The following is a 27042-nucleotide window of genomic DNA, read 5'->3' as shown; positions in this document are numbered from 1 at the left end:
GTGTTCTTGTACATGGAGAAAAGGCGGTGGCTCTAAAAATTATCAAAAAACATTTTACAGTTTTTTTATGGGTTTTAATTCCCTGAGCCATACCTAGCCTAGCCTAGCAGGACTTCACTGGTTAACCCCCAAGGATATCCACTACAAATCCCTGAGATTTTACCTTAACCAGGAGACCATCAGCTCCTGTCATCACCCCAAAGGAACTTTAACGGCTTTGTTAATCAGGATTCACTTGAACTAAAATTTTTACCTAATTAAATGTTGGTAAAGCAGTAAATAAAATACTTCCTGCGATACTCCAGTTAATGCGGAAGTGGAGTTCCGACTACGTCCGAACATTTTCCGAAACAAGTTCCCGATTCTTCGTCGCCGCGAATTCTAGACCACGATTGGCCATTGAATGGTCACGTGGTAGGCTCTTTGCAGAGGAATTTTCGGATTTCTCGCCCACGGATGTAAACAAAATGGCGGACGATTGAGCGAAGTGATCATTCATCGATGCAATGCCAGGCCTACTGGTCGATTTCTTGTTTTTAGTCTCTTAGCGTTAGAATGAGTTCTATACAATCAACTTTAGAAGCCCTGTCAAGTGTTGACTCATTGGTGGACACTTTGAAGGCGTGCATTTGGAAGCAAGATAAAGTAATTCGAGAGCAGAAAGAAGAAATCGAAAATCTAAAGTCTTTTGTGAGAGAATTGGAGAAGGAACGTAGGGAACTCCGCCGGCAAATCGTGAAGGAAAGGAATAATAGTTCCAAGGCTGCAAACACTGGTGGATCGAAAGCACCGGACGGGAAAAATAGGTAAGGAAAGATGTTCGTAATATTGATTTGAAATTAGATACCTTTTTATTCGGAAATCAATTTATTTCATTCCTCGCGATTTCCATGTGGTAAAACTTAACAGCTTACAGTTTTATATTCGTAGTGTTTCCCCCTACTAATTCCACACTGATTGATTTGTGATTTGTAATTTCTGAATTTATCTATTCGTCAAAATTCGATTTCTTTCATCAGTTTAATGTGTTTGTTATGGTTTAACAAATTTCAACTCAAACATTTAATATTTTTGAGGATGTTTGCATTGCTAAGTGATTTCATATTATTGCAAGTTGTAACGTGTCATCAGATTCGCTCTTTTGTGTCAATTATGTTGTGTTAAAAGTCATAAATCAATGGTTTGTTTTGTGGTTTTGTGATCATGTACATTGCCCTCAACATAAAAGGACTATACCAGGGTTGTAGCAAAGAAATTTGTCTGCCGGTTAGCTGAGAAATTGAGCCGGCTAAAGAACGCGCGAAGTGCCTTCTGCCGTCGGCGTAGCCGACGGAGGGGTAGGTATGGGAGGGGGTCGCCCCCTCCCATTGGGGGGGGTCTGGGGGGCCTCCCCAGGAAATTTTGAAAATTTTAATTCAATTTAGTGCACTCTGGTGAAATCTAGGGGCTCTTTTATGCAAAAAGAAACAACCATTAAAGAGAAGGTCAGCTGTGGTGCCGCAGTTTGAAACGTGTGGTACAGAGATTCACCCTGAATTTATTCAAAATTTTCTCCCTCGCTTTGACGTTTCCATATTTCCTTCGTGTGGTTTTCGTTGTTTGGCGTTCCTTGAACGCTCTACCAGGTCTGTTCACTGTGCCCCTAAGGAGAATGACAGACCTGGCTTCTGAGCAGACAGTGCTTTGTTTTACTTCAGTTCGTCAAGCTATGCTGTTTTCTTAATTCTCGTTTTGGTGAGCTCACCAGATCTTGAATAGTTCTTTATTTAAACACGGTAAAATCCATCAGGAGTAGAAAAATTAGAAATAACCTAACTCTCCTAAACAAAATTCAAAACCTAACTACAACTAATCTAATCTAACTAAAACCCGTTTTTCATGAATGCCGTGTATACTCTAACATTAAAAATGAAAATACGTGCGTAAGATTTTCAACATTTACTTAACATTAAAGTAATGAGAACGAAAGCTACATCGCTTTCCATTCGTTCCGAAAAGATAAGTGCTTTTAAGTTTGCACTAGAATATCAGAAAATCGATTCTTATAAAAGCTTAGAACAGCAAACAAAAGAGCTGTCCACTCGGCCGTTCAGCTGTTCATCCAGTTTCACGGGTTCGTTCACTCGGTTTCTCGTTCGTTCGTTTTCGCCCCTCGAGCACTCGGCAGACTGTTTACGTTGCTGGTTTGTTTAGTTGTTCCTCCGTTTGCCCAGTTCTTCTTGCTATTCATGAGCATAAACATGTATTAAAACATTACGAAGAAGTTCCTTCGTGTTCTTTTTCTCTGTCATGCTACAGAGAAAGACTTCTTCTTTCTCCAATCTGACACAAATACCTGGTAACAAACTCGTTCCCAATCTTTCGCAACGCCTTGAATGCGGGGGCTACCAAGCTTCGTGTTGACAAGATGGCGGACGCAGAAAACGGAGAGAGGACACGGTAAACAAGTTCTCAAAACAAGACTTTATTTCAATTACTTTATGGCATCGATACTAAAGGTAGTCAGGAGTTTATTCAACCTTTTCACTTAAAATATGTTATTCTAAATCGAACAATTGCTTGTGGGTAACTAAAGAACTGTTCATTGGCCTTTTAACCGAGTGCTTGCCACCCAAAATTCAGCCGGCGATGACCTCTTTTCCAGCCGGCGAATTTCGCCGGCAGCCGGCGCTTAGCGACAACCCTGCTATACATGTTTATTTTTTTTAAAATTAAATGTATATTTCTACATTATTGAATGGATATGGATAAATTGTTTTAATTTATATATTTTAGCTTTTCTAGTTTTCTCAACATGAGCTTAATTAATAACCACTTCAAAAGACTGTTAATTTGTGACACATTAACTTCTAATTTCCTTTCTAAATTCTCTCAATAAGAATTAAATCAATGCAACTCAAATGGGAAATCCTGCCAAGTTGTTTTGACTAAAAAGGAAAGACATTTGTTTTGTAGAACAATCTCTTTATAAAAATTAAAAGAAAAAATTCTTTCAAATTTTACAGATAAAGAATATACATCAATAAAATCTAATTTAGATACAAATTATCTGAAAAATTCGAAAAATGTAGAAAAAATGTTCACTTGTCTATTAATGCAGTGCAGTGGACCCTGCCTTAGTCTCACTTCATTAATTTGCATTATAAGTTTACAAATTATTATTTGTTATTATTAAAAGGACTACCTTGTTATTTATTATGAACACTTCTTAACAACCCACCCAAAAGCTTGGTCATTCTTCTGAATATGACCAACTTGTTAATGTATCTAACAGGGATCAACTGAAGTCCCAAATTGTTGTTTTGTGTGTAAATAATTTATCCTGTTAAGTAAAAACCACAACCACTTGAAATGTAAGGCAACACAAATGACAAAAACAAACACAGATCAACAAAAAAAGGCAAAGTTATCTTTTTAATTTATATTGGTAACCAGTTTTAATTATATTCGTTTTACTTTCTAATGCATGCTCAAACTCTTCTGGTAGTGTTTCTCTTCGGATCTCTTTTCTGCTGGCTATTATAATGATAATTATTAGGAACTAATTATTCAAACTATGACCACCTCGTTAACACATTGAAATTTGATGGCCTTTTAGTGGTAGTGTTAACTGGTTTCTGCTCTTTCTTGTTATTCAATGGGATATTTTTACCAGTTTGTATGTACTTTAGATTAAATAGAATCTTCAAGTCTCTTTCCAGTTTCAACATTTTTCTGTCATATAAGCTATTCATTTAGTGAGTGGAGCCAACTCTTTCAGTTTATCATTTTTTTTTGTTTCCTAGCTTTGCTGAATTTTCAAAAGAATCAAAAGCTACCAACTAAACCCTTTAACCCTAACAGTGATCAGAATCAAGTTTCTCCTTGTAATGTCAATGCTTATTCAACCCCCTGAGGTCATGAGAATTACAGATATGATCACCCAAGGTAAATTTTCTCAATATTTTAAAAACTTCTCCTCAGTACTTTTATAAGAAAAGTATGGGGACAAGATAGGAGAATTTGTTGTTCGATATTAGCAGTTGAAGGGTTAAACAAGGATCAGCCTAAAGAAAGAGTTTTGGTCACATGGGACTAGAATTGACCTCATCATACTTGTTAAAGTTCTAAACTTATGTTTTTCAGCAGAATCGAATATTCTCAACGGACTTCACAGGCAACACCTGAGAGAAATCTTTCAGTTGGAGAAAATGAGGATACTCCTGAGGTATTCTCTTCTCCTGAGCCTCTAAAGTCACCTGTAATAACTGTTACTCCAGAGAATGGTATTCCTGTGCATTACACATCACCACAGGGATCCCCAGTAGGGACTCCCAAACTTGACAGAAAGGAAACTTTTAAAACGACCATCAAAAGAAGTGACAGCGTTTCACGGCAAAAATCATTTAACAGAAAATATGAATTAAGTCCTGACCTTCAAGACAGGAGTGTGAAGTTTCTTGAGCGGCAGTATGGAGGCAAAGAAAAGGCTCATCGAGCAGCAAGGGTTATTCAGTCATATTACCGGAAATACAGGATGGATAAGCAGTTTAAAAGGATGCGGACCCACTCTTACACACCTGGAAAGGATTCATTCAGGGCAAAGTCTAACAGTGATCCCCGTTCTCAAGTGACGAGTCCTAAACCACAAAATTCTGAATGCCAAGTTACACCAGTACTGCGAATTAAGAAGAAACGTAGTGGGGATACAAGAGTCAAGTCAATTCTTATTATAGACAATATAAACAGTCTCGCTGGAGGAGAATCACAGATGTATATGACGGAAGAGTTACCAACAGATCTAACATCTATATTCACTAGAATGGGGAACAGAGACACAGAGATTGAACAAAGAGAAATGCCTGATGAAAAGAGAGACACAAGGCTGGGGAGTGTTACTAGTGAAACAGAACATTACGTCAAAGTGGAGGTTATGGATGATGTCGAGACGCTGCCTGATAATACGTTTGAAGACTGTGAGATGAGTGAGAAAGTTCCCAATGGAGATCTGCCGAGGAGACCGCGCAAGGAAACTTTCACAGAAGATGGTTCAGTTATTGAGAGTGATGAATCAGGTTTGATAATAATTATTATTATGTTCAAATGAGTTGGATTCTAATTTGTAATGAATGGAATACAAAATATATATAGTTCCAGGAGTAATGTATTATTTTCATATGTTTACCAGTTACATCACATCTAATTTTTTACTTTTCCATGAAAAGGAAACAAAGACATCAAAATCAGTTGGCATCATTTTTTTCCATTCTGGTATTTTAAACAACCATGACGCATATATTCATGGATGTGATTATTAGCTCTTTTCAGTACACAAAACTTACTTGATAAATTGCATCCTAGTGAATGTAGACTCAAATTCCAGATTTGACAGATCTACTGTGTACATATAAAGTGGCTAGTCTTACCAGACCGTGGGCTACATAGATATACATGTCCTAACTGGTAATACAATACCATACAATGTACAACACGATGCCTTTTATGTAATGGTAATGTTGTAAGATGTGACTAAATTAGTGTAGTAAGCCTATCAACAAGTGCCAACTTTCTGATTTTATTTGCTGTGGTTCAATTTTATCCTTGGTTAAAATTTTTCTTCCATTATTTCAAACTCGTTATCAGACGTTACCATACCCAAGAACAAATTTATGGGAAGATAAAATGTAAACCAAGGATAAATGTGAACCACGACATATTAACAAGGTTATCTGTTTACTTGTCACCTTTAGTTAAAACAAAGTTTACTATCCTATAGTAAGATGAGAATTTTTTAAAGATTGCACAGTCAAGAAATGTTCAAATTTGAAGCATTCACTTTCGATTGATAACAAGACTTCTTTTTGCAAACTTTATGATAACCTGAAGTTGGTTTTTGTTAAGCTGAAAAGTCCTGAACATTGCAATCAACTTTCTAAGGTGATGAGATATCAATGACCAGAACAGACCTGAGCAGTGTGGACAGTATAGATGGTCTGTGTGCGTCATCAGGTCCGGTCAGCACGGATGAGGACACTCTGAGCCTATACTCAGAATTTGAACTCAACCCCCAGAAACTCCAGAAGCTGGAGACGAAGATTGGTATTAACCATTTTAACAGGTATGTACTACACCATATGTAGTTCTTTTTATCAAACCCCTGTGTATGTGATAACACAAACACAAAACTGTTTGACTTTTGCTGTCATTCAGTAACTCTGGTTGTCCATAGCATGAAGTGGGTTTTAGTCAGTGTGGTTTGTATCATACATGGTTATTGGTTTTAAGCTGTAATCTGTTGCTACCATATAATTTTGTAAGGCAAATGTGTGTGACAACTTATATTTAGGGGGAGTTGACTACCTGCTGGGTCCAGTTGTTCAAAGAATGCTACAAATCAAAATTGTTTTCCAACTAATACTGACATCTTATCTACTGGAAAGTGACTTATCCACTCTTTGAACAACCGGGGCCTGGTGTACAATCTGCAGGGTCTCTGTTTTTATTGAGTGGTGTCAGGGTTGGGGACTGTCATTTTCAGGGGCAAGAGGGCTAATACCACAGCTGATTTGTGCCTACAAATCGGGATTGACCATTCGTAGTGATAAAAATTTAGACACCTTCGCTCGTAGCCAGAAATAATTGTAAATTGGGCATCCAAGATGCTTGTCTCTTGTAAATGAGAAAAATTAGGTGGATGTTTTAAAAAATCTGAGTGTCGATAGGATACTTGGACACCCCTCTGAATAACAGTGACCCTTCTTAGTGGAGGTGGCGTGGTGGAGTGGCTAGAGGCTCAGACTTGTAATCTGGAGGCGCCAGGTTTGAGTCCCCCCTCTGACTGGTAGCTGGATTTGTTTCAAGGTGTAATTTAAAAAAAAATACTTAATAGTGAAGATGGACACCTTTAGACAGTACTCTGTAGATAAACGGGTGATAAAAGTTAAAAATATATTTATTTACACGCAGTTAGATTTAAAGCTAGAAGCTTGTAGGGCCGTGTACATCAAACAAAAAAAAAAGAGGTGAAACTTCTTAAAAATGTGAACTGGCAAGGAGGCTTACCAGTTGGCTACTGACAAACGTGTTAGTTAGTTAGTTCTCTCCACGCCATGAGGCGCATAAGGCTGCAACTTTCGTTTTCCAACCAGTCCTGTCTTTTGCTGCAGTCCTGGCTTCAGCCCAGCTGGTCCACCTTTCTTGTCTGCACTCTCTTTCCACTGTCCTCCTCCACGTGATTTTAGGTCGCCCCACTTTCCTCTTTCCCTCGGGTTGCCACCCCATTGCTACCATACAATCATCGTTCCTGTCCTTTCTAAGCACATGGCCAATCCAGTTCCATCTTCTCCTTCGTATTTCGTCACTTATCTTTCTCACGCCTGTTATTTCTGAAATTGTGACTGACAAACGTGTGGCTGAAGATTTGAACAGGAGACTAGTATAATTATAATATATTATGGGCCAACAGGTTGAGCTACCATCAACAAGGGCTTTGTAGACTAGGAAGCTTGTATGTACCACTTTAAGAGGGAGACTAGAGTCAGTCTTTCTCTTAAGTCTTTTCCCTTTTGATAACTTAACAGAAAGCCAGAGAAGGGGATAAACTACCTTGTCACACATCAAGTACTGGACGATAACCCTGAAATGGTAGCAAAGTTCCTTTTGACTGAACCAGGCATCAGCAAACAGAAACTTGGAGAATACCTTGGAAATTTACAAAATGAATTCAACATGGAAGTGTTGAAGTGAGTATTCTGTGATCTTTAAAAGTTAGGTGCTGAGTAATGACCTTTGTCAAATTTTTTGGAGCCTTCGTCTTACCCATCATACAGTGAAATACCCATTGTCCTTTTTATGGGTTAAGGTGAAACCTTTGATATTCATCAGTTAACTACAATGCTTTGAACTTTAAGTATGAATAAATTGCAACAGTTTCTTACTGTGCTGCACCAGATAAGATACTAAATACCTGTGAAGGAAATCTTGGATACTTTAAAAGAAATTCTAACCTTTTTATAAATTAAGTTGTGGTGATAATGAGAAAATTACATGAGTGTACCCTTGCACATGGCTTAACAGTACAATTTTCAGTGTGATCTAAAAATTCTGAGTATGGCATAATATTAAACAGTCCCAGAATATGATGATGTAGAGCGGCAGCCATACATGTTTGGTTCACACTCTATGAATCTTTACGTGACAGGTACTTTGTACAAGCACTGGACTTTACAGGGAAGGAGGTTGATGAAGCATTGAGAGTGTACCAGACATATTTCATATTGCCAGTAAGTCATCTTCTGTTTTTTTGCTTCAATATGTGTTGGTTCACCTAGATTTTATGTTGGACTCTTTGGTTATCTTGGGTACCGAGAGTCATGCAATGGGCTCCTTTCAGAAATTAATCCCACCATTTTTTTTTTAATTCCCCTGCTTCAAGTCCAAATTATGCACAAATCTGTTGCAAAGGTGGGGATGGGAAGGTAATTAAATCAAGTTTCCACATGTCATCCTCTCTTCTACCTCCTCCGCCCCCCCCCCCCCCCCCTACTGTGGCTTCATAATGTACATATTGTAAATAAATGCTATTTTGATTGTTTTTTTAGGGTGAAGCTCAGAAAATTGAAAGACTAATACAGGTGAGCAAAATCAAACTCTTTAAGTATACGTCTAGCACTATAAACTAAGTTATCTGCTGTGTCGCATATTCAAAAGTTCTAAATGTGGTGGTTTCTTTTAAGACTGTATGTCATTCTTTTAAGACTGAAGTGATTGCTTAAAATCTGCTAAATTTGGAATTTTGGAATTTATTTTAACAAGTGGTATCTTAAGACAGCACTGTTATTTTCATTCTGATTTCAGGAACAGAAATTCTGGGTAAAATTCTGTAAGGCAGAGACTAATTAGTAGACATAAACACATTGTCTTGCTTCTTTTTGACTGTGATGTTTTTTTTTTTTTTAATTAGTGTAAACAACATAAATTTAGCTAGCTCTCGTGATGAGCACGTTTTTTGCTCTTAGAGTAAACGTCCAAACAAAATATTGTTTAAATAAAAAAAAAAAAATGAAAAAATAAACGCATAAATCTATTATTTTAAAGTTCTTATTGCCTCGTCTTTGTTTGCAGGAGTTTGCAGAGCAATATGTTAGCTGTAATCCATCGTCACAGCAGGGTGCAGTTGATGCCATCCTCATTTTAGCTTTTGCTATTGTGATGCTTAACACTGATCTTCACAGTCCAAATGTTAAGAGAAGGATGACTGAAATAGATTTCATCAATAATTTACGGGGTAAGTATAACTTAAGGATGGTGCCTACTAATACTGAAGTATTTTTGTGCAGTTTATGACTATGCGGGAAAAGCTGATCTTAGGAAGGGCTATGGAAATCCAAAAAGAAAACTAGGGGGCAAACCAGGCATGTTTTAGAGATAATTAAGCAACAATTATTCTAAAAAGAAGTAAAATACAAAGCAATGTATGGCATTTTTTTTCCAAATTGGAGCTTTATTTTCTCTGAAAAGTGCATGGCTACCCCCAATTTTCTTTTTGGATACCAAAAGCACTGTCTTGTAAAGTTCTGCTTTCACCAAATAGTTTAAAACCGCTCAAAAATATCCCTGTATTAGAAGGCACACCCATAGGAAACCGCGTATGATGAGATGCGCAGAACGTACGCACAGTAACAATAGTAGACACCTTCCTTAACCCTTCCCCGTCCGAGGGAAATGGCGAATTTTTCTAAATTGCTAACTATGAACTGGGAGACCACATGTGATATACCATTTAAAAGGTATTTTCTGGAGTGTGCTATAAATCATACCAACTGAGAAGGAGGAGGTCACATATGAGAGTGAGAAAAGTCCAAAACGAAAGAAGAAAAACATTGAAAATTTTCTTATTCGTTGTACATACTGGGTATCCCCCTAAACTATAGCTTAATGTACAGCTCTCAGTGCATTGCTTGTTGTAAGATATCAACTGGACCCTTAATGTACAAAGGAAAAAAAATCCAAAAGTTTGAGGGGTGGTAAATGGAGTCTCATATAGGAGGGGGGCATGATTTTATGCCTTCAATTTATAGATCTTTCAAAGATCTTTTGGTTGTGCAAATTTCACACAAATTGACCAAATACTGAGCTCATAATTGCGTCTTGTGCCATATGGCACTCTTGGTCGGGATAGGGTTAAACACTCCAAGTTGTAACCACTTTCAAATGATCAATTAACAACAACTGAAATTTTGGAACTGAGTGTTCATAGGCCGGCAGCTCTTGAGACACCAACAACCTTTATTTCATCATGGCTGTGGAACTAAAAATAAACACTTAACCTTTAATTCCTAATATCAACATGTATACTCTCCCTACTATTCTCTGTATATTTATTACGGGACTAGTTGAGAGAATTTGTTGATCAATCAATGCATGTTATCTTTGGTGATCATGTCCTTTATTCTCCTGATCTGAATGTTTAATCAAGCGGTGATATTGTAAGGAGAAATTAGAATCTGATCACTATTGAGACTTAAATGGTTAAGTTACTCAATTGTCAAGTGCTGATTAAAATAAAGGAACTTAACATCAGCAGGTTATAAAAATATGCCAGTGTTCAACAACGTCTAAAACATCTTGATTTTTAAATTTGTCACAGGTACAAACAATGGTGGAGATTTTCCCCAGGAAAGCCTGTTAGAAATCTACAACAGAATAAAAAAGGTATCATCTTATTTATGCTAATTATTTGATTAAGTTAGCTTGGAAGAGGAAGAAGAGAGTATATTGAACTGTATTGAATTAATAATCTTCTAAAATGTACAGAATGATTTGAGGTTTTAACATGAAATTTTGCGATTGTTACTATTTTACAGAAAGCATTTGTTACGGGTAAGGATCATGTCAGTGTAGTTCAGAAACTCAGCAAGAAAATTGTGGGAACAAAATCACCTTGGACGGTAAGTCATTTTTAACTAACAGTTTCTTTAACGCAATGTTTGTTTTAATTAGTTTCTCGTTTTGTTTAGTTTATCTGTTTAAATGATAAATGTCTGGGCGGAAGTTTTAATAGCATTTGGTCATCAGGATTGTCCAACCAGATTTCTGATTTCTGACTGTGATCTCTAGTATTAAAATGCACTCAGACAGGTACATGTACAGTATGACCATTTCCATACAAAATAATGACACTTGGTTTTAATTTACTTTTTTTGTAAGTATGTCAGTGGATTTTGTCCCACACAAACAGCAGATGGTAAATGTCAATTGAAACCAATTTTGTATACATGTATATCAATGTGTGTAATGTACAAATCACTGAGTTATATTTATTTAGATTAAATTATTTCATTTTTAAAATTATGAACAAGCAAAGAAAAATGCTTCTAGCTCTGCTAGAATAGTATTTGTAGCTTTGACGTTTTTGTATTTCTAAATTTAATCTTATTGGTTTATTTGTCTTGTAAAAGACGCTGGCAGTTCTTCACAGACAGCTTAGGGTGTTGACACCTTTGTACAATGTGCGTGATCCTAACAAGAAAGAAAAGATTCACCAAAGGACCATCTTCCTTTTTAATGACATGATTGTTGTAAGTACTTCTCATTTAGATTTACCATAAATTCTGACAAAAACTGAGTTTTTCCCTTTAAAATCTCTAAAATTAGAAATCTGATACTAACTTGTCACAAAGCTGTGACAGGGTTGACCAAGGTGTCCCTGGGGAATTGCAACAATTCAGGAGATGTTTACCTCACCAAATTGTCAGAAGTTTGTTGGGGACCCCTCTGTTATCTGGAGCAGCAACAAGGCTCTTCCCCAAATATTATTTCAGACAGAGAAACCACAAATTAAACTAAAATTTGACAGAGACCCTCAGTGACCCCCCCCCCCCCCCCCTCCCAGCTCCTAAATGATTATGTGGATAATGTACATTTTTTACATTGTTTCCAGGTTGCTAAGGAGCGTGGTAAAGCTGGTCGGGGAGAAGGAATTCATTATTATAGCTACAAGGATTCTTTCTCTCTGTGTGGTCTGAAGGTTACCACATTCTCTAATGACTGTAAGTTCCCAAACAGTCCTCTTTGTACATAACAGTGTGAGTAAATTATAAAATGCATTGCTACATGTGTTATTACATGCAACTATTGTCAGTAAATGAAAACAGCTGCCACAGCTGAGTACACTGTCTTGGTGACAGCTTGACATTACAGATCTATACATACACCTATATTTATTTATGTCTGGATGATCCAGTGAGAGTCAAAACTGACTCTGTTATCAAAAGGAGCCCTGGATGAGTGTTGAGTGTTGTAGATGTAAATTTCTCAGGCATGTACAACATACTGATCATTGCAACAGAGGACTCAAAACCTGCAGTTTTCCAGTACAGTACAATAACTTGTGGCTTTACAGTGTAATCCAAACAGAGCTGCTAAAAAAATATAGTCTGATGATACAAAAGCGGTAACAATACTTCACAAATTATATAGGTTATGACCCTGAATAGGGTCATGGTTTATTTGAACACATTTCATCAGGTTTGTTTTTTCTTTGATTCACAGACTACCAGTTTGGAATTGAGATTTACTCTAAACTGGATAGCAGGGTAGGTAACAAGCAGCATATACTTCACTATAACACAAAAATATAAGGAGACATGCAGAAGGCAGGCAATTGCTTCTGATGCATTGACTTTGATTGGTCAATAGCTGTAGACTATTGACATATATCACTGTCATACAAGAGCTTTTGAAGACCACTGAGACAGCTTGTGATCTGGCATGATTTGTTATAAAGGTCAGCACACAAGCTGACAAGTTCCTGTGAACTACCCATTTTCCTGTCACAGGGACAAAATTATGCAACTTGTCCCACAAATTCAAACTGCTTTGAATTGAAGGGACTTGTCCACTTGTATGTATCAATCTTTATGAAGTGAACAAGGGAGGTTGTGGTTTGCCACTTAATATTAACCAATTAACATATTTTTTTCAGGTTCTGGCTTTCTTTAATGCAAAGGATGAACAAACAAGAAAGGTGTTCTTTGATGAACTTCTGGATTCCATAGAAGAGGTTGGTAAACTTTTTTTTTAGTAATTTAGACTCAGTTTTCAGTAAGGTACCATTTTATTCTCTACTTTTCAAATTAAGCTAGAATTTAAGACGCTGTTTAGCAATGTACAGTAGCAACTAACTAATGTAGTTTATGAAATCTTTTCCATGGAATCTGTTTCCTTGGAAATTAGAAACTTTGGAGTGGTCTGTTATGCCTCATAATCAAACATGAACATGTTTTTCTGTTTGCTTTACAGACAAATGAAATGGAAAGTGACAGAATAAGTAAGTTTGATTTTAGTATTGATGCCTGTAGGGTTACACCCTAAGCCATATAGCAAAAATTTCCCATGACTTAATTTAAAAATTAGTTCTGTCAGTTATTTACAACATTACACCATCTGTATATGATTTAATAATGATTACACTGACAGTAAAACTAACTAGATGAAGACAAATTTAGTCTGAGTGTGATATTCCAAATATCTTCTCAAACTGTACTCATCAACAATTATCCTTTTAAGGACTTACCTAGTACTCACCTGGCTAGTAGCTTGAGAAAAACCACTCGTACACCTCAGTTCCTTTAAGTTACTTCGCAACAGTCATGTTGTAAAGAACTACTTTTTCCCAGATCTATGTTCATGTTAGACTGGTGACTGGTACTCCTCAGTATGATGGTATCCCTGCACAATTCCTGCATTGCAGTTTGCGTAATATTGTACTTAGGTCAGGTTACTTGCTTGACCATGTGCTTTTGGCAGCATTCTGAAAAATAAAAAGTTGTTTTGAGACCTGAATGTTAAACTTAGCTCAATCAATTTGCAACCAGTATTTATTATTAATGGTCGCATTGGACAGAAGGCTGATACTCTTCAAGTGGCTCATTATTAAAATTTAATTTATCAACACCTTTTTTAAGAAAAACTTCACCCAATCATGAACCGACACACACCACTGGTACAGGCTCAGACTGTATACTGTATGTAATGTTCTTGTCATGGGGAAATTAATTGCAGTGCACTTATTTAACAGCCACAGAGAAGCAGAAGCACCTCGGTGCAAGATTCAACAGATCAGGGATGGATCTCAACCGTGCATCACTGACACTACCAAAGAAATTAAAGAAACCATCCCCTGACACAATCAGTTTGATTGACAGTGCAAGTTCAATGGAGTCCCTGAATACAGTTGGTCTGTTGGGATCCAAGCAGCTATCCAGTTCACTGTTAAATATCAATGAAAGTGGCGGTAAGTGATACTACTCTCTCTCACTACAAGCCCTTCAAACATGTCCCAAGTTCAATTCCAGACTTTGCATTACATGATGATTTTTCTCTTATAATGTTCTCTTGTTTTCCTCTCTCCAAGAAAACAAAATTTCCAAATTCCAATGAAATCTGGATAAGGGATCTAATAATTTATTAGATTATTGAAAGCCAACTGTGTGTGATGTAGTTTCTATCCTTCCCTCTCTAAATACTATGCTGTCACATGTAATATTATTGCTTCTCTTTTAACTATTTTTCTCAGAAGATGGTGTTTATTCAGAGTAGAACAAACAAACAAACAAAACATAACCAAGCACTTTGGTTGCAGGGAATGTTATCCTTTTGCTTAAGACAAGAAAAATTTTATTCAGTATTAATTACTGACTCACTTTGTTTTACCCCCAAACCATACAAAATACACGTAAAATACACACCTAAAGGCTAACCTAACCATTTGTGGCAACTTTGTTGGTGATAATTTTTCCCACCAGCGGTACCTGTTTCAGTATTATACTGGTCGAGTTTGTTGTGAGTTCCTATCATTCTAAATTGCAACTGGATCAAAAAAGCCCTTAACAAAGTAATGCCTCATGTTTATATTTAACAAATTTAATTTATTATGAAATTTATTGAATGTTGGGTTTCTAGAATTTACATCTGAGCTCAAGAAAAGCAGTAGTATTTCATCTCTTGACAGTGCTTTCACTGAAGGGGTAAGACTGTTAACTGTTAATGGTGATAGTAATATATATACCACATATATCACATAGTCTCATGGTGGTTAAACTATTCTTCAGTGTGGTGAGATCAGGCAACAACATGTAAAGACGCCACTAGCAGCCGCTGTCAGTCCATAGTTTGATCTCACCCACCCACCCAACCAACCTATGCATGAATGTGAAAGACAGATGAATTCAGAGATAGAGATAGACCACTACATCGTGGTGTCCTACTCTTTTCAAACAGTGTGTGGGTTTTTAAACGTCCCACAGATTATTACAAACAAGTGTTCTGCAACAGGACCTTATTGTTCTTATCTGAGAACACTAGAAAGTCTAACTGTGTGCAGGTGTCATTACAAAGGCAGCACTTTCTCCTGAGTTATTTAAAGCCACTGAGTATTGGGCCGGCTGGGGTTTGAACCCACGACCTCCCACACAGCTGTGTGGAGCTCTCCCAACTGAGTTAACCGATCAGCAGTCAACTGTTAAGCCTTTAAGGTTTTTTGTAATCAGTGATAGTGATAGTGTGCTTGCATGTTTACCAGTAGTCTTTAGAGAACTTTTCTAAGCCATTAACCATTGTCACTTTCACAAAATAACACAACATTTACGTCAAACTGGAATGCGATTCCAAGCACGTCCACTGACCTGTAAGAGGTTTAACAGTAGCACTATTGAATAGTCATCTGTAAGTGTTTAAAGCCAAGAAATCAAAGGTAGAAATGAGTGACATAACTGAGGCTGTCTTGGGACAAAGTTATCTTCTCACAAAAATTATGTAATAACTGTTACATATTAATAAATAATAAATGATTGTCAATCTACTTTTAATGGTAACCACTCCAGTTAATGTGTAACCTTATATACTAACCCTTGTACTAACCCTTTAATACAAAAACAGTTCTCAGACACAATTCCTCAAAAGGTTGAAAAACAAGGCGGCAAGACAAAACGGGACAAGGGGAAGAGAAAAAAATCAGAATCCAAGGAGAGCAAGACTAGAATATTTCTGCATTCTGTCAGTGAGTATGGGATGCTGGATAGAACAGCAAAAAACAAACAATCCTAATTATTAGAGTGATGTATTATTCGGTGAGTGACACAGGCATACTCGGAAAAAAGGAAATTTGAGCGCTCCTATCAGGAGTCGAACCTAAGACCTTCTGTTTACTAGTTCGGACACTCTACCACTGAGCTACAGGAAACTTGTGGGAGATTGGATACTTTCTTTGTCTTTAGCTTCTTGTAGTTAAATATTCTTTTCTAATCAAGAAGCCTTACTTAATTATTCAATAATATTTTAACTGATAAAAATAATAATTTTCTTTGACTTTCTAATATTTAATATCAAATACCTCTCATATGGTAATGGGATTAGATCTTACTAATATTGCAACTAAAACTTAGGAAATGTTCTCTTTAGGCCCCCTTTATTTGAAATTTATTGGTTTATTTCTTTTGTAGGATTCTGATCAGACACTGTCAGGGGATCTGCTTGGTTCTCAGTCATCCCTTAATCGAAAAGGACTTTTTGGAAAATGGCGCAACAGACACAGTACGAACAAAAGCATATCAAGACGACCATCACCGAAAATGAGTCCTATTGCTGCTCCTGTAGAAAGAAAGTACTCAACTCCGTCATGATAAGGATCCTCTAAGAGTATCATAATTATTCAGAATTACTATTTCATGGAATTTGTTTGGCTTGTTTAGATTTCAATCGTAAATTGTTGTAAAGTGAGTAGGACTCTTACGCTGAAAACAGAATGAGGGGTTGGGATTGGCTAAGGATGTGGTGGAAAGTAGTGAAGAGCATTTTAGATTTGTTGGGGGAGGGAACAGTCGCTTGTTAATTTTGTGGGGGAGGGGGGTGATTTACATTCAACGAGAGTTCTGTTCAAAATAAACCTCCCTCCCCTCTACCATGATTATTATTATTTTTTGTCAATGCTACAAATTTCCTTGATTATGTGCCCAACCCAGCTTATGCACTCTCCCTTAAATGCCCCCCACCTACCCATGGTGTCTTTTAAAAACAGAATTAACAATAAGCCATCACTGATGTACAAAAAGTAATTAGAAACAGTGCATTCATGAAGTTTAAACAAGATGGCGTAACATACTCTACATTCACTGCCATGGATGCTTTTTATTGTTCAAAATTCAAGTTAGTTTATTTCTGTTGAAAAAGCAAAATACAAAGTTTGAAATAAACTCCAAGGGCGCTTATTTGAGGAAATATGGCATAACAGTACCAGTGGTTATTTGTGGAATAACATGTTGACCAGTTTGTAACATCTTTGCAATATTGTTCCTTATTTATATTTTAAGTTTTGGCTTTTATTTGCACTGGGGCAGGGAATAAAATCAGTACAACAGGGATTACTAGTTTAGCCATTATCCTAAGAATTTAGTCTGGAGACCATACTCGTACACTACTCTGTATTCATTACCAAGGGTATACACATTCATGTACACTTTTCTAAGGAAAGGTGTACAAGTCTTTATGTGTGAAAAAAACTTTGCATTCAGCCTCACTTTGGAAGAGGCTCACGGTAACTGTAAATAACTTACAGGATTGATTTATAGGCAGTAGACTCCATGTTATTTAACAATTAGCCAATTCTTTTGTAGTATTATTGGCAGTCACAAAGGTTACTGGACCATGCACATCAAGCATTTTTCATTGTTAACGTCAGCTATTCTCTAATTAGTTTTCAAGAAGAAATAATGGAAAGAAAAGCTGTAGATACTAACTTGAGTTGAGTCTACACAACAAATTTCTGAAAACAGTCACATTCCCAAAGTTCTTACTCCTCTTTGCTGATTGTTAGTCAGAGAAGGCTATAGGGAAAGACTAGGGTGGGATGGGGTGGGGTGGTGGTGCAGGTGGGATAGGGGGGAGGGGGCGAGGGTGCCAGGTTTGAATATTTGTGCTCGCACTTGTAGTTCAATTTTATGGTCTGGGTACCCATTAAATAAAGAAGTGACCGTTGGGACTGAAAATGGGCCAGCATCTGTGGAATTGTACTTGAGAATGACTGCAGTGTTGCCACAGTATAGAAAATTCTAACATCTCTATTCTGTGTTGTCATCTCGGAGTTTACACAATATCTGGGGTATTATTTAAAGACTGTCATCATTTATATAACACAGCGAAATGGCTGGATCTTAATAATAATAATAATAATAATAATAATAATAATAATAATAATAAATTTAATAATTTTCTTCCTGAAGCATCTGGGATGCTTGCATAATTTGCTATCTATTTTTTTATTGATCTTCCAAGGATGGTTGAACAAGAGCGGGCATTCGAGTTCATTGACAGGCTGTTCATGTAATACAACCATTATAGATAAGCCAACCACAACATGAATATCAGATGATCTAGGTCACTCATCAGATCACCAGCCTTCTTGTTACCTCTGAGAGGAGAGAGAGAGAGTGGGATGGCCTTGAGCCATCTGTGAATCATGTTTAGCACTTTTACCCCTAATATCAAAGAACAAATTCTCTATATCCTGTCCCCATAGTTTTCTCATAAAAGTACTGGGGAGAAGTTATTAAAATATCAAGAAAATTCACCTTGGGTGATCATATCCTTAATTCTCATGACCTCAGGGGTTGAATAAGCATTGATATTACAAGGAGAAATTTGATGCGGATCACTGTTAGGGCTTAAAGGGCCAATGCACTAAGGGTTAACCTTCATTGTAGCTCCATAATTTTGAATGAATTTCCTTTTTCAAAGGGTTTAAAAAGTAGCTGCTTGTATTCAACCCTTCCAACCCCAAATATATCAACATACAAATTCTCTTCACTGGTCTCAAGATTGAGGATGAACTCTTCTCAAACTCATTAATAACTCATCAAAAGAAAACAAAGAAAATCACTACCGTGACCGTGGTTTGGATATGTGATCCAAATTACCACAAAATTTTGCCAACTTTAGCCTTGAATTTCTCCAAGAATAATTGATCATTTTAGAAGCCATATCAAACACTCAAAAGCGTGTTTCATCAGATATCCAAACACCTCGAAGTTGTTTACAAAAACTCGGTTGCACCTCGTTTTTTCAACCTACTTCTCAGTGTTTGGATATCTGATGAAACACGCTCTCGAGATAGCCATTTGTCATATCAATCTTTTTTTCTAGAGTCTCCCTATTTGTTGTAAACAATCGGAAGAAGAGAAACAGTTTGAGGTGCTCTTACTCAATCTTGAACTCATACTTAGATCTGAAGTTCTCTAGTATAAATGCAACTAGGTAGGAGGAAAAGTTGTTTTAACATAGATTTTATTTCATCAATGGTCCAACTATTCCCTGTAACCATTCTCGTGATCTTTATCACTGATCATTCAGTAACATTACAAGGAGAACTTTGATCTTGATTGCCGTTGGGTTTGAAGGGTTAAATCAGTGGATGATAAATAACATATTAACTACAAGTTGACAGCACACAGACTTCATGATTTTGTCCATCAGTAAACGCAACTCATCAGTTTGTTGCAAACATCCACAGTTAAACCATCAGTCATTCTTACAAGTATTATTCACCCAGATTCATTGGGACTGTTTTGCAGTAACAAAAAAATTCAAACATTTTATCCAGTTACATGTACGTATTAGATTAAAAATTAGATTACAGAGGATTACGAAATTGCGCCATTGATGGCAATCTATTTTTGCATGGATCTTCTATTTTAAACTTGTAAATAATTAATGAGGATCGTCATATTATATTTAGGAGTAAGATTTATTTAGCTGCAGAAATTGTGCACCTATGTTGTCATAGGGTTAATGAGTAAATTTGGGTTTTTAACTCAATAAAGGCTTTGAAAGTTTTGTTGTCTACTATTATGTAACTATGTAACATTTAAAAAATGCAAAACCATAAGCACTCCTGCTATCCTGAGTGCATCACTTGCCCTCAGGGCCTCAGTGACCCACACATGAATGACTGACAGCAGCTTAATCTGATTTTGATAGCAGGAAGCTAGTTAACTTATAAAATGTGAGATACCCTTGATTCCTCAAATCCAGCATTCACAAACAGAATGTCTAAATTGAGGGGCTTGCTACAAGAGGAGCATTTGTGAATCTTGGGCCTTGAAATCTGTTCTGCTAAGACTGGATATTATGTGGAAAAAAAGAGGTAGCCCCCTACACTGACACTCTTTGGGCTTGTCACATTTGTCATGGATAACAAATACGTGACAAGCCCATCAACCACCGCGCTACTTAAGCCGCCGTTACACGTTGAAACTTTTAGGCTGCAAAAAAAGTTTCAGCAGGCATTGCACTGTGTAAAATGGTCAGTTTCGTGAAACTTTTTCAAACTTCTGTTGCAAGACAAGTTTCACACAAGTAGAACCACTTTCTACTAGCTAGATCAAGTGCTCCAACCAAGCTCTTGAGTGCCTGAGACATAAGCCTTGCTTCAAAATTTGTCTGTTGGATTGAGTCTCGTTTTGATTTTTGGATTCTTCCTTTGAAGGGTAGATACTTTTAAATGACTGGTGAAATCAGTATAACAATATTCAACTTCACATTTTATCTGTTGCAAGAATGCTTTGGAAAAGTATACATTGATTAATTATTCGCAATGCCTTGTAAGAAAGATGCAATATAGTCTTAATGCATGGTTATGATGAGCAAAATAAACATAAGGTTGCTGTTGCAGTAATTAATTGCAACTTAACCTTGAGTCATGCAATTAAAAGGTATTTGCTCTTTTGAACAGTTGCATGCAATTATAATAAAATAAATGAATAGTCGCTATTAACTACAAGTAGGTTGAATAAACCATGACTTTTTCATCCCATATGCCTGACATCATTCTCTAAAGAATAAATCTTGGCTTTCAGGTTGTGAAGCTCGCCTACAAGTTTCTTTGATCTTCCCGCAGTTTTCCGCACATTCTTGAGCACTTCTTCATCATAATCATCTCCCATACTAACTGTAACCTGCAAATAAACAATCAAAGAAACTCAGATCTCCTTGCCAAAATGAGCATTAAATCAAAAGCAAGTAACATTCTTACCTTGAACAGCTGTTTTTCAACATTCTTTAGCTTGTCTCTAAGCATCTTGATGTCAGTTTTAAAACCTTCCACCTCCAAAGCCCTTCTTTTTTCCAAGTTTTCATATCTAGTATTCATCAGAGTCAACCTCTTACTCATTTTCTCAGTTCGCTCCTTGAAAATGTCCTCGCTAACATCAGTTCGCTCCCTAATTCTTGCAAGCTCATCCTCAAGACCAATACACTGCTCTCTGTACATTTCAGCAAGTTTCTGCGACTGTTCAAGTTGATGTCTTAATGACTGTACAGCAATAAGCTGTGCTTGACGAGGTTCCACAACTTCACCGGATACTTCTAACACGCTGGCACCAGACAAGTCCAACTGCTCTCTTAAGTGCTCAATTTCCTGGACTAATCTGTCTCGTTCTACCATCCAGTGCCTTTCATTAGCTCTTATCTCATATTTAAGCTCAAGAAAATCCTTTGTGCTGTCATAAAGTAGATCATGTGTTTTCCGCAACTTTTCCTGCATCATTTTAATCTTGTCTGAATCTCTCTCCCTTTGTGCTTGTTGTTCCTCCATGTGCACTCGTCGATCTTCTAACAAAGCATCAACCTGTTCCTTAGCAAGCTTGGTTTGTTCTTCTAGTTGAGCTTGCAGTGACTCTATCTGAAGCAAAAGAGTTTGGTTGTCTTCGGTTTCAGCCGCATTCTTAACTGGACGGAGATTTCCAGTGGAGTCTTCACATGAAAAAACAAGAAGTAAGAAAACAAGTTAGTAAGTTTTTGACAACTTTCACATATCCGCTGAAGGCAAGAATCATCCAGGTAAACATATAGTTTTTGACCCTGTATTCAAAATTTACCAATTGTTACCTTTTCCAGTCACAAGCCCAATAAACTGGAATTAGGTACTACTAAATCTCTGCACTAAATGCTAATAATTGGAACAGCACCAACTGAATTTCTGATTATGTACCACTTCATATAATTTATTAGGTGCATGTGCTGGGGCGATTGGTACCTCAGCATTAAAAGGAATTTTGTCTTAACAAACTGGCACCTGGTTTCTTGGGAAAAAAAGCAGGCACCAAGTTCTCCCCTCTATCACCCTGCAAGCAGACTGACTTAGCTTCAGATGCAATGCCCCCAATGAACCTGTGCTTTATCTGTTGAGAGCTTAACTGATTGTCTACTTTCCATGACAGGTGGATGTTGTTAACATCTTTTATTGTGAGGGGGTGTGGGAATGGGTGCACAGGGGTATAAATTTGAGATGGGTCTTAAGACTAGAGGAACTATTTATGCTGAAGCTGGGTAAGAGGGGCATACCTCTCTTGTGTCCTCCTGGTCCGCGCCCTGTGAGGGGCTTTTTCCCAGCAGTTCGACCATCATATGCATTGTCTTTGTCCCTGGGTTTATGTTGAGTGACTATCGCCTTTGCCGGAGGCTGATGGTGGAAATAGGTTATTTCGGGTGCTGTGGTCTTTGAAAGGCTCAGCAACTGCTGGATCTTTTTGCGATCGTCAAGCTCACGGATTTTCAGTCTGTCATTTTCTGCGTACAATCTCAAGACATGTTCTCTTTCTTGAAAGAGGTAGACTTGCATGTCACTTAGAGCTTTCTGCAATTCAGCGATTTCTTCTTCTCGCTGTCGCAATTCCCACTGGGTTTTATGCTAAAAGTTCCAGAAAAATTCAAAAAGATCTAGGTAACGTGGACAAAAAGAATTGATAAATTGTGAAGCTAAATAAGGAAGCGGTAGATCATGGTTACCTGTTCTTCGTAGGTGCATTTATAAAGCTCCAGTTTACGGACCATTTCCTCGTACTCGCCATCGTATTCCGCTATTTTCCTCCTGTAATATTCTAACAGCTCCCTGGAAGGTTTTAGATGCCCCAATCGTTCGTTTACTGTCGGTAAAGGCGATTCTCTGCGATGGTTTGGATCTGGGGATACGGCCGCCATTTTGAATATGGCGGTGAAACGAACTTTCATGCGGAAAGCCGCTGGGTCACATGCAGCGGCTCGAAAAATGAAGAAAAACAAAAGAATGCAAGAAAACAAAGAAAGAAAGAAAACGGGAATAGTCATTTTGGAAAGCTAGCCTTACCTACGTGTTTTCTCGAATCTTGTTGAATTGTTTTGGATTAACTTTTGCCCGCAATAAGAACTTAAAATGCAATTCAAGGACGCTTAATTTTTGCAGAGCAAAAGGAAAAATGCAAAAATAAATGCAGCATCATTGCGGCATCATTGTGCGCTCGGGAAAATAAAACATCATGTTATTGTTGTCTACATTATATTTGGTTAAAATGCTCTTTCGTACAATTTTGAGTCATTCCAAAACTATACACGTGTGACACGTGTATATGTTCATAAACAATTTGGCTTAAATAAATGGAAGAGCGAGTTTCAACATACAACTCGTTTGCAAACTGCCTAAAATTCTCCCGTGAAATTCATGTCTTCCCCTATCTCACTTCACTTCACATACAAAAGTTTGCAAAGATTTCCGCACAGCCCCATACATTAATTATACATGTACCACTACAACACTAACCTTCTTCTAAAACTGGCAAGTGCGAATAAAGTTTGAGTCGCAAAACCAAACGCACATACCCTATATCATTTTTGAGACTTATGGATAACAGCTCTACAATTCAAAATTGCTGCTCGGAGTCCGTGCGGACATGTACGGGAGACCACATTGAGCGGTCAACAATGGGAACAAGAGTCAAATTGAGTTCCAGTCGGGATTCCGAGAAGGGTGAGGTGTTTTTGACCACGGTACGATTTCTGACAACAACTGTTTTGTCCTCACGTGGAAGGTGGTAACAACGGCAACGCCACCAAACAATGGGTTTAATTAGCAAAAACAATCGCTCTGCACGCTGCACGTGCGTTTTTTAGGGAGCTTTAGCAACGACGACGGCGACGGCAGTGTAAACGTCATTATTAAAATGAATTTGCGTTTTTTCAAACGTCGTCGCATATATTCCAACTCTCTTCAACTGTCAAATGTAGGTAAAATTTTTTGAAGTTGAACATGTTGAATTCTTTGACTTTGAGTCCGCACCCAAGTTTGGAACTGAGAAAGAAAAATTCACCGTCACTGTGTTTACGTCCTCTATAAAAGCGTCCCATCAGCAAATTTCACGTCCGTGCAGTGACGGCAAAGAAATGTCTCAAAAAGTGTAATGCACGTGCAGAGTTTTTGTTTTGCTTTTTTGACGTTCTCGTTGCCGTCGCTGTTGTCGTTGCTAAAGCTCCCTTTTAAGTTCCCTATTAACGTGTTTAAAATTAAATGGTGCTTCGATCGCTCGACAAATTTAGATCGACTTTTACACCATGTAAGCTTTTCGTCTATCTGGCTCTGGGATTCAAGCTTTCTCCAACTCAACACTTGAAAAAGGTATTCGGTATTGGTGTCAAAGGTAGATGAGGTTAGGATTCTAGCAGCACTAACGTTCGTTGCGTTTCTCCACGAACGTCTGGCGACCAAGTTTTCGGCTCCCTTATGAGTTAAGCCTCCCTCGCTTTTCGTAGGCGGGATGCATTGTTGTTTAGCTTATTGCAGCGTTGTCTGGAGAAACTGTGGCATAAAATTAGCTGACAAACTTCAAAAGCTCCAAAATTGTACAGCACGGGCCCTAACTTTGTCAAATTATGACACTGATGCTTCTCAGCTGTTTGAAAGGTTAAACTGGGAATATCTCAGCACTCAGTGCCATACAAAAAGCCATGATAACGGTTTTTAAGTCTCTCAATAAGGCCTTTCCCCAGAATACCTAGGGTCCAAATCCATGACTACTTCTTATACTTTCCGAGATTCTGAAAATAAACTAGCCATTCCACTCCCACGCAAAAACTACTTTCGAAAGTAGTTCTAACTACAGTGGTGCTGTCCTATGGAATAGTCTTCCTCAAGCAGAATCTCTGAGTAATTTCAAAACACTTTTGAACAAACGCTACAGGAAAAAATAAGGCACGGGATTCATAGAAAACAGCTTTTTATTAGGATAAGTAAATTTTAATATTGTAATTAGCATATACTATTTATATGATGTATTTTAGACTTAGATATTAACATTTTATACTTCTGTACCTTTTTAGACCTGATGAATTTTTACCAGTGTACAAGATATAAAAAAAGATTACTCACTCTGCTTCAGTTCCAGATGAATTAACCTGATTTCTGTAACACACTGCAGCGTTGACGGACCCAACAGGTTGAAATGCGTTGGAACTGCTACTGTGACATTCAGTTAGAGAGATTCTGAGTAAGATTCAGTTAGTGGCTTATCTGTGGAGTTAAATCGTTCACGAAGCATGTGTTTAGTTTCTCCTGCGTAATGTTTTTTCATTTCAGGTATTCAATCATATAGGTTAGATTAGTTGATTTACAAGTTTGTTGTTTGATTTGTTGACAATTTTCCATGTCCTTTTCTATACTTCAGCCCGTGAAATCCCTACCCTTTTATATACAATAATACAATACAATACTTTATTTCACATTTCCTTAAAACGTGATATTAATATTATGTATGTATATTTAGTTAATTTAAAGTTTTATTGGTATTAATAAGACTAACTAAATATAAATATCTAAGGTGGAAATGCTTAGTGCCTAAGTAAGCCATATAGTTTTCTAGTTAGACACTAGTCTTGTATAGTTACATTTTAAATGTAGACATCTACATACATACTCAGCAATACATACTCACACACGACACACCCAAACCGGCACGTACACTTATTGTTGAAATAAAAAAATAGAAGAATTCGACTGGCTTAGACGTTAAATTTGCTTCCATAGACTGTAATCTTTGATATCTTGTGGTATATTTTGCCTATGGTCAACTGCTAGAGCTGAGAACATTCATTTTCAGTTTCATATATTAATCCTGAAACGTGCTTTATATAAATTATCTTTTGAAGCATATCTGGTATTATATGTGTGAACTTCACTGGTGTACGTAATGAAGGTGGTTATCGAAGATGCTAGGAGCTGCTTTTTATGCCACTGGCGGGAGAACTGAAGTAAACGTAGTGTAAAAATGTTCTCTACTGTGATTAGGTCTAGTAAGTTAAGTAGCGGAAGGGCGCTATCTTTATTTTCACCATACAGAATAGCGAAGAACATGGGATGAATAATATGATTTTGCTTGACTTGAATTTTCTTTAAATGCGATGCACAGGCGGTACCCAAATCAAGTACAACATACGATAGATATGGATATATCAAGTTATACGCCCAGCCTGAAAATAGTACCCCTTCGGGCGGTGCCTCACTGTACATTATAGCGATACCCAACCCCCCCCCCCCGCCCCTCCGAGGGATCTAGATATTCGGGTTTATTCTTTAAAACATGTGTATTTGTGTTTGAAATTGTTGTACTTTAGTTGTTTAAGGGTGGTTTTGTGTGGTATTCCATAACGTTGTTCCGAATCTTGAGTGAAGACTGACTTTGTAATGTACTAATTTTGTATTTTTTGTCACGAGATCATTATTCTACCAGTCGCCAATATATCTCCCACCTAATGCGGTATACTACTTCCTAAGATACATGCAGACCCAAGGAGTATAGTTCTTTGAACTGTTATTGCCAAACAGGGTATAAAATTAAATCACATTTCCGTCAGAAAAGGGTTTGTATGAGAAATAAAATTTTGCCGTTTTGATTTAAAAAGCTCAGTTGAGAAAAGGTACCTTCCACTTTTGAACAAATGATTTTACTGACACACCAATTCTGTGTGGACGAGCAGAATTTTTTTCTTTCTTTCTTTTTTTTTATTTCCATGTTCTTTTTCTGGGGCTCGTTTCTCGAAAGTCCCGGTAACTTACCGGGCCCGATAAGTGTCTTTGGTGATGAACTTTTCTTAACAGAAGTCAATTTTTGTTAGCTTTGAATACCACATTTTAAAATCTCATAATTCTATAAAAAATATAGACCAAGTACCATGTCTGTAATCACTGTGTTATCGGTGAAAACACAT

At 37.3% G+C, this 27042-nt stretch overlaps 2 protein-coding genes across 4 annotated transcripts; one reads left to right on the top strand and one right to left on the bottom strand.

Moving 5' to 3' along the window:
- The first annotated feature begins 433 nt into the window (after positions 1–433).
- Positions 434–19866, top strand: LOC146475681 (uncharacterized). 3 transcript variants are annotated; one of them, XM_085115382.1, is made up of 18 exons: positions 434–806; positions 4126–5054; positions 5917–6097; positions 7560–7721; positions 8180–8261; positions 8580–8612; positions 9103–9265; positions 10628–10692; positions 10845–10928; positions 11439–11558; positions 11921–12029; positions 12532–12575; positions 12965–13042; positions 13282–13309; positions 14060–14275; positions 14944–15008; positions 15919–16039; positions 16482–16623. In XM_085115382.1, the coding sequence occupies exons 1-18, from the start codon at positions 556–558 to the stop codon at positions 16487–16489; spliced, it is 2739 nt and encodes a 912-aa protein (XP_084971508.1). In that variant the 5' UTR covers positions 434–555; the 3' UTR covers positions 16490–16623. The 3 variants fall into 3 exon arrangements, with proteins under 3 accessions (XP_084971508.1, XP_084971507.1, XP_084971506.1); XM_085115381.1 differs by lacking the exon at positions 15919–16039 and having other exon boundaries at positions 435–806; positions 4129–5054; positions 16482–19866; XM_085115380.1 differs by lacking the exon at positions 15919–16039 and having other exon boundaries at positions 435–806; positions 16482–19866.
- A 546-nt stretch (positions 19867–20412) lies between these two features.
- LOC146475680 (coiled-coil domain-containing protein 77-like) lies at positions 20413–23070 on the bottom strand. Its single transcript, XM_085115383.1, has 4 exons — positions 22819–23070; positions 22375–22720; positions 21065–21783; positions 20413–20987 (listed from the first exon to the last, which is right to left on the bottom strand). The coding sequence occupies exons 1-4, from the start codon at positions 23038–23040 to the stop codon at positions 20838–20840; spliced, it is 1437 nt and encodes a 478-aa protein (XP_084971509.1). The 5' UTR covers positions 23041–23070; the 3' UTR covers positions 20413–20837.
- Between the last annotated feature and the right edge of the window lie 3972 nt (positions 23071–27042).

This window comes from Pavona decussata, unplaced genomic scaffold (assembly GCF_977016875.1).
Source record: "Pavona decussata unplaced genomic scaffold, jaPavDecu1.1 SCAFFOLD_83, whole genome shotgun sequence".
In the NCBI taxonomy this organism is placed as follows: domain Eukaryota; kingdom Metazoa; phylum Cnidaria; class Anthozoa; order Scleractinia; family Agariciidae; genus Pavona; species Pavona decussata.
The sequence above is the reverse complement of the archived record's forward strand: the minus strand, read 5'-3'. Positions and strand labels throughout refer to the sequence as shown.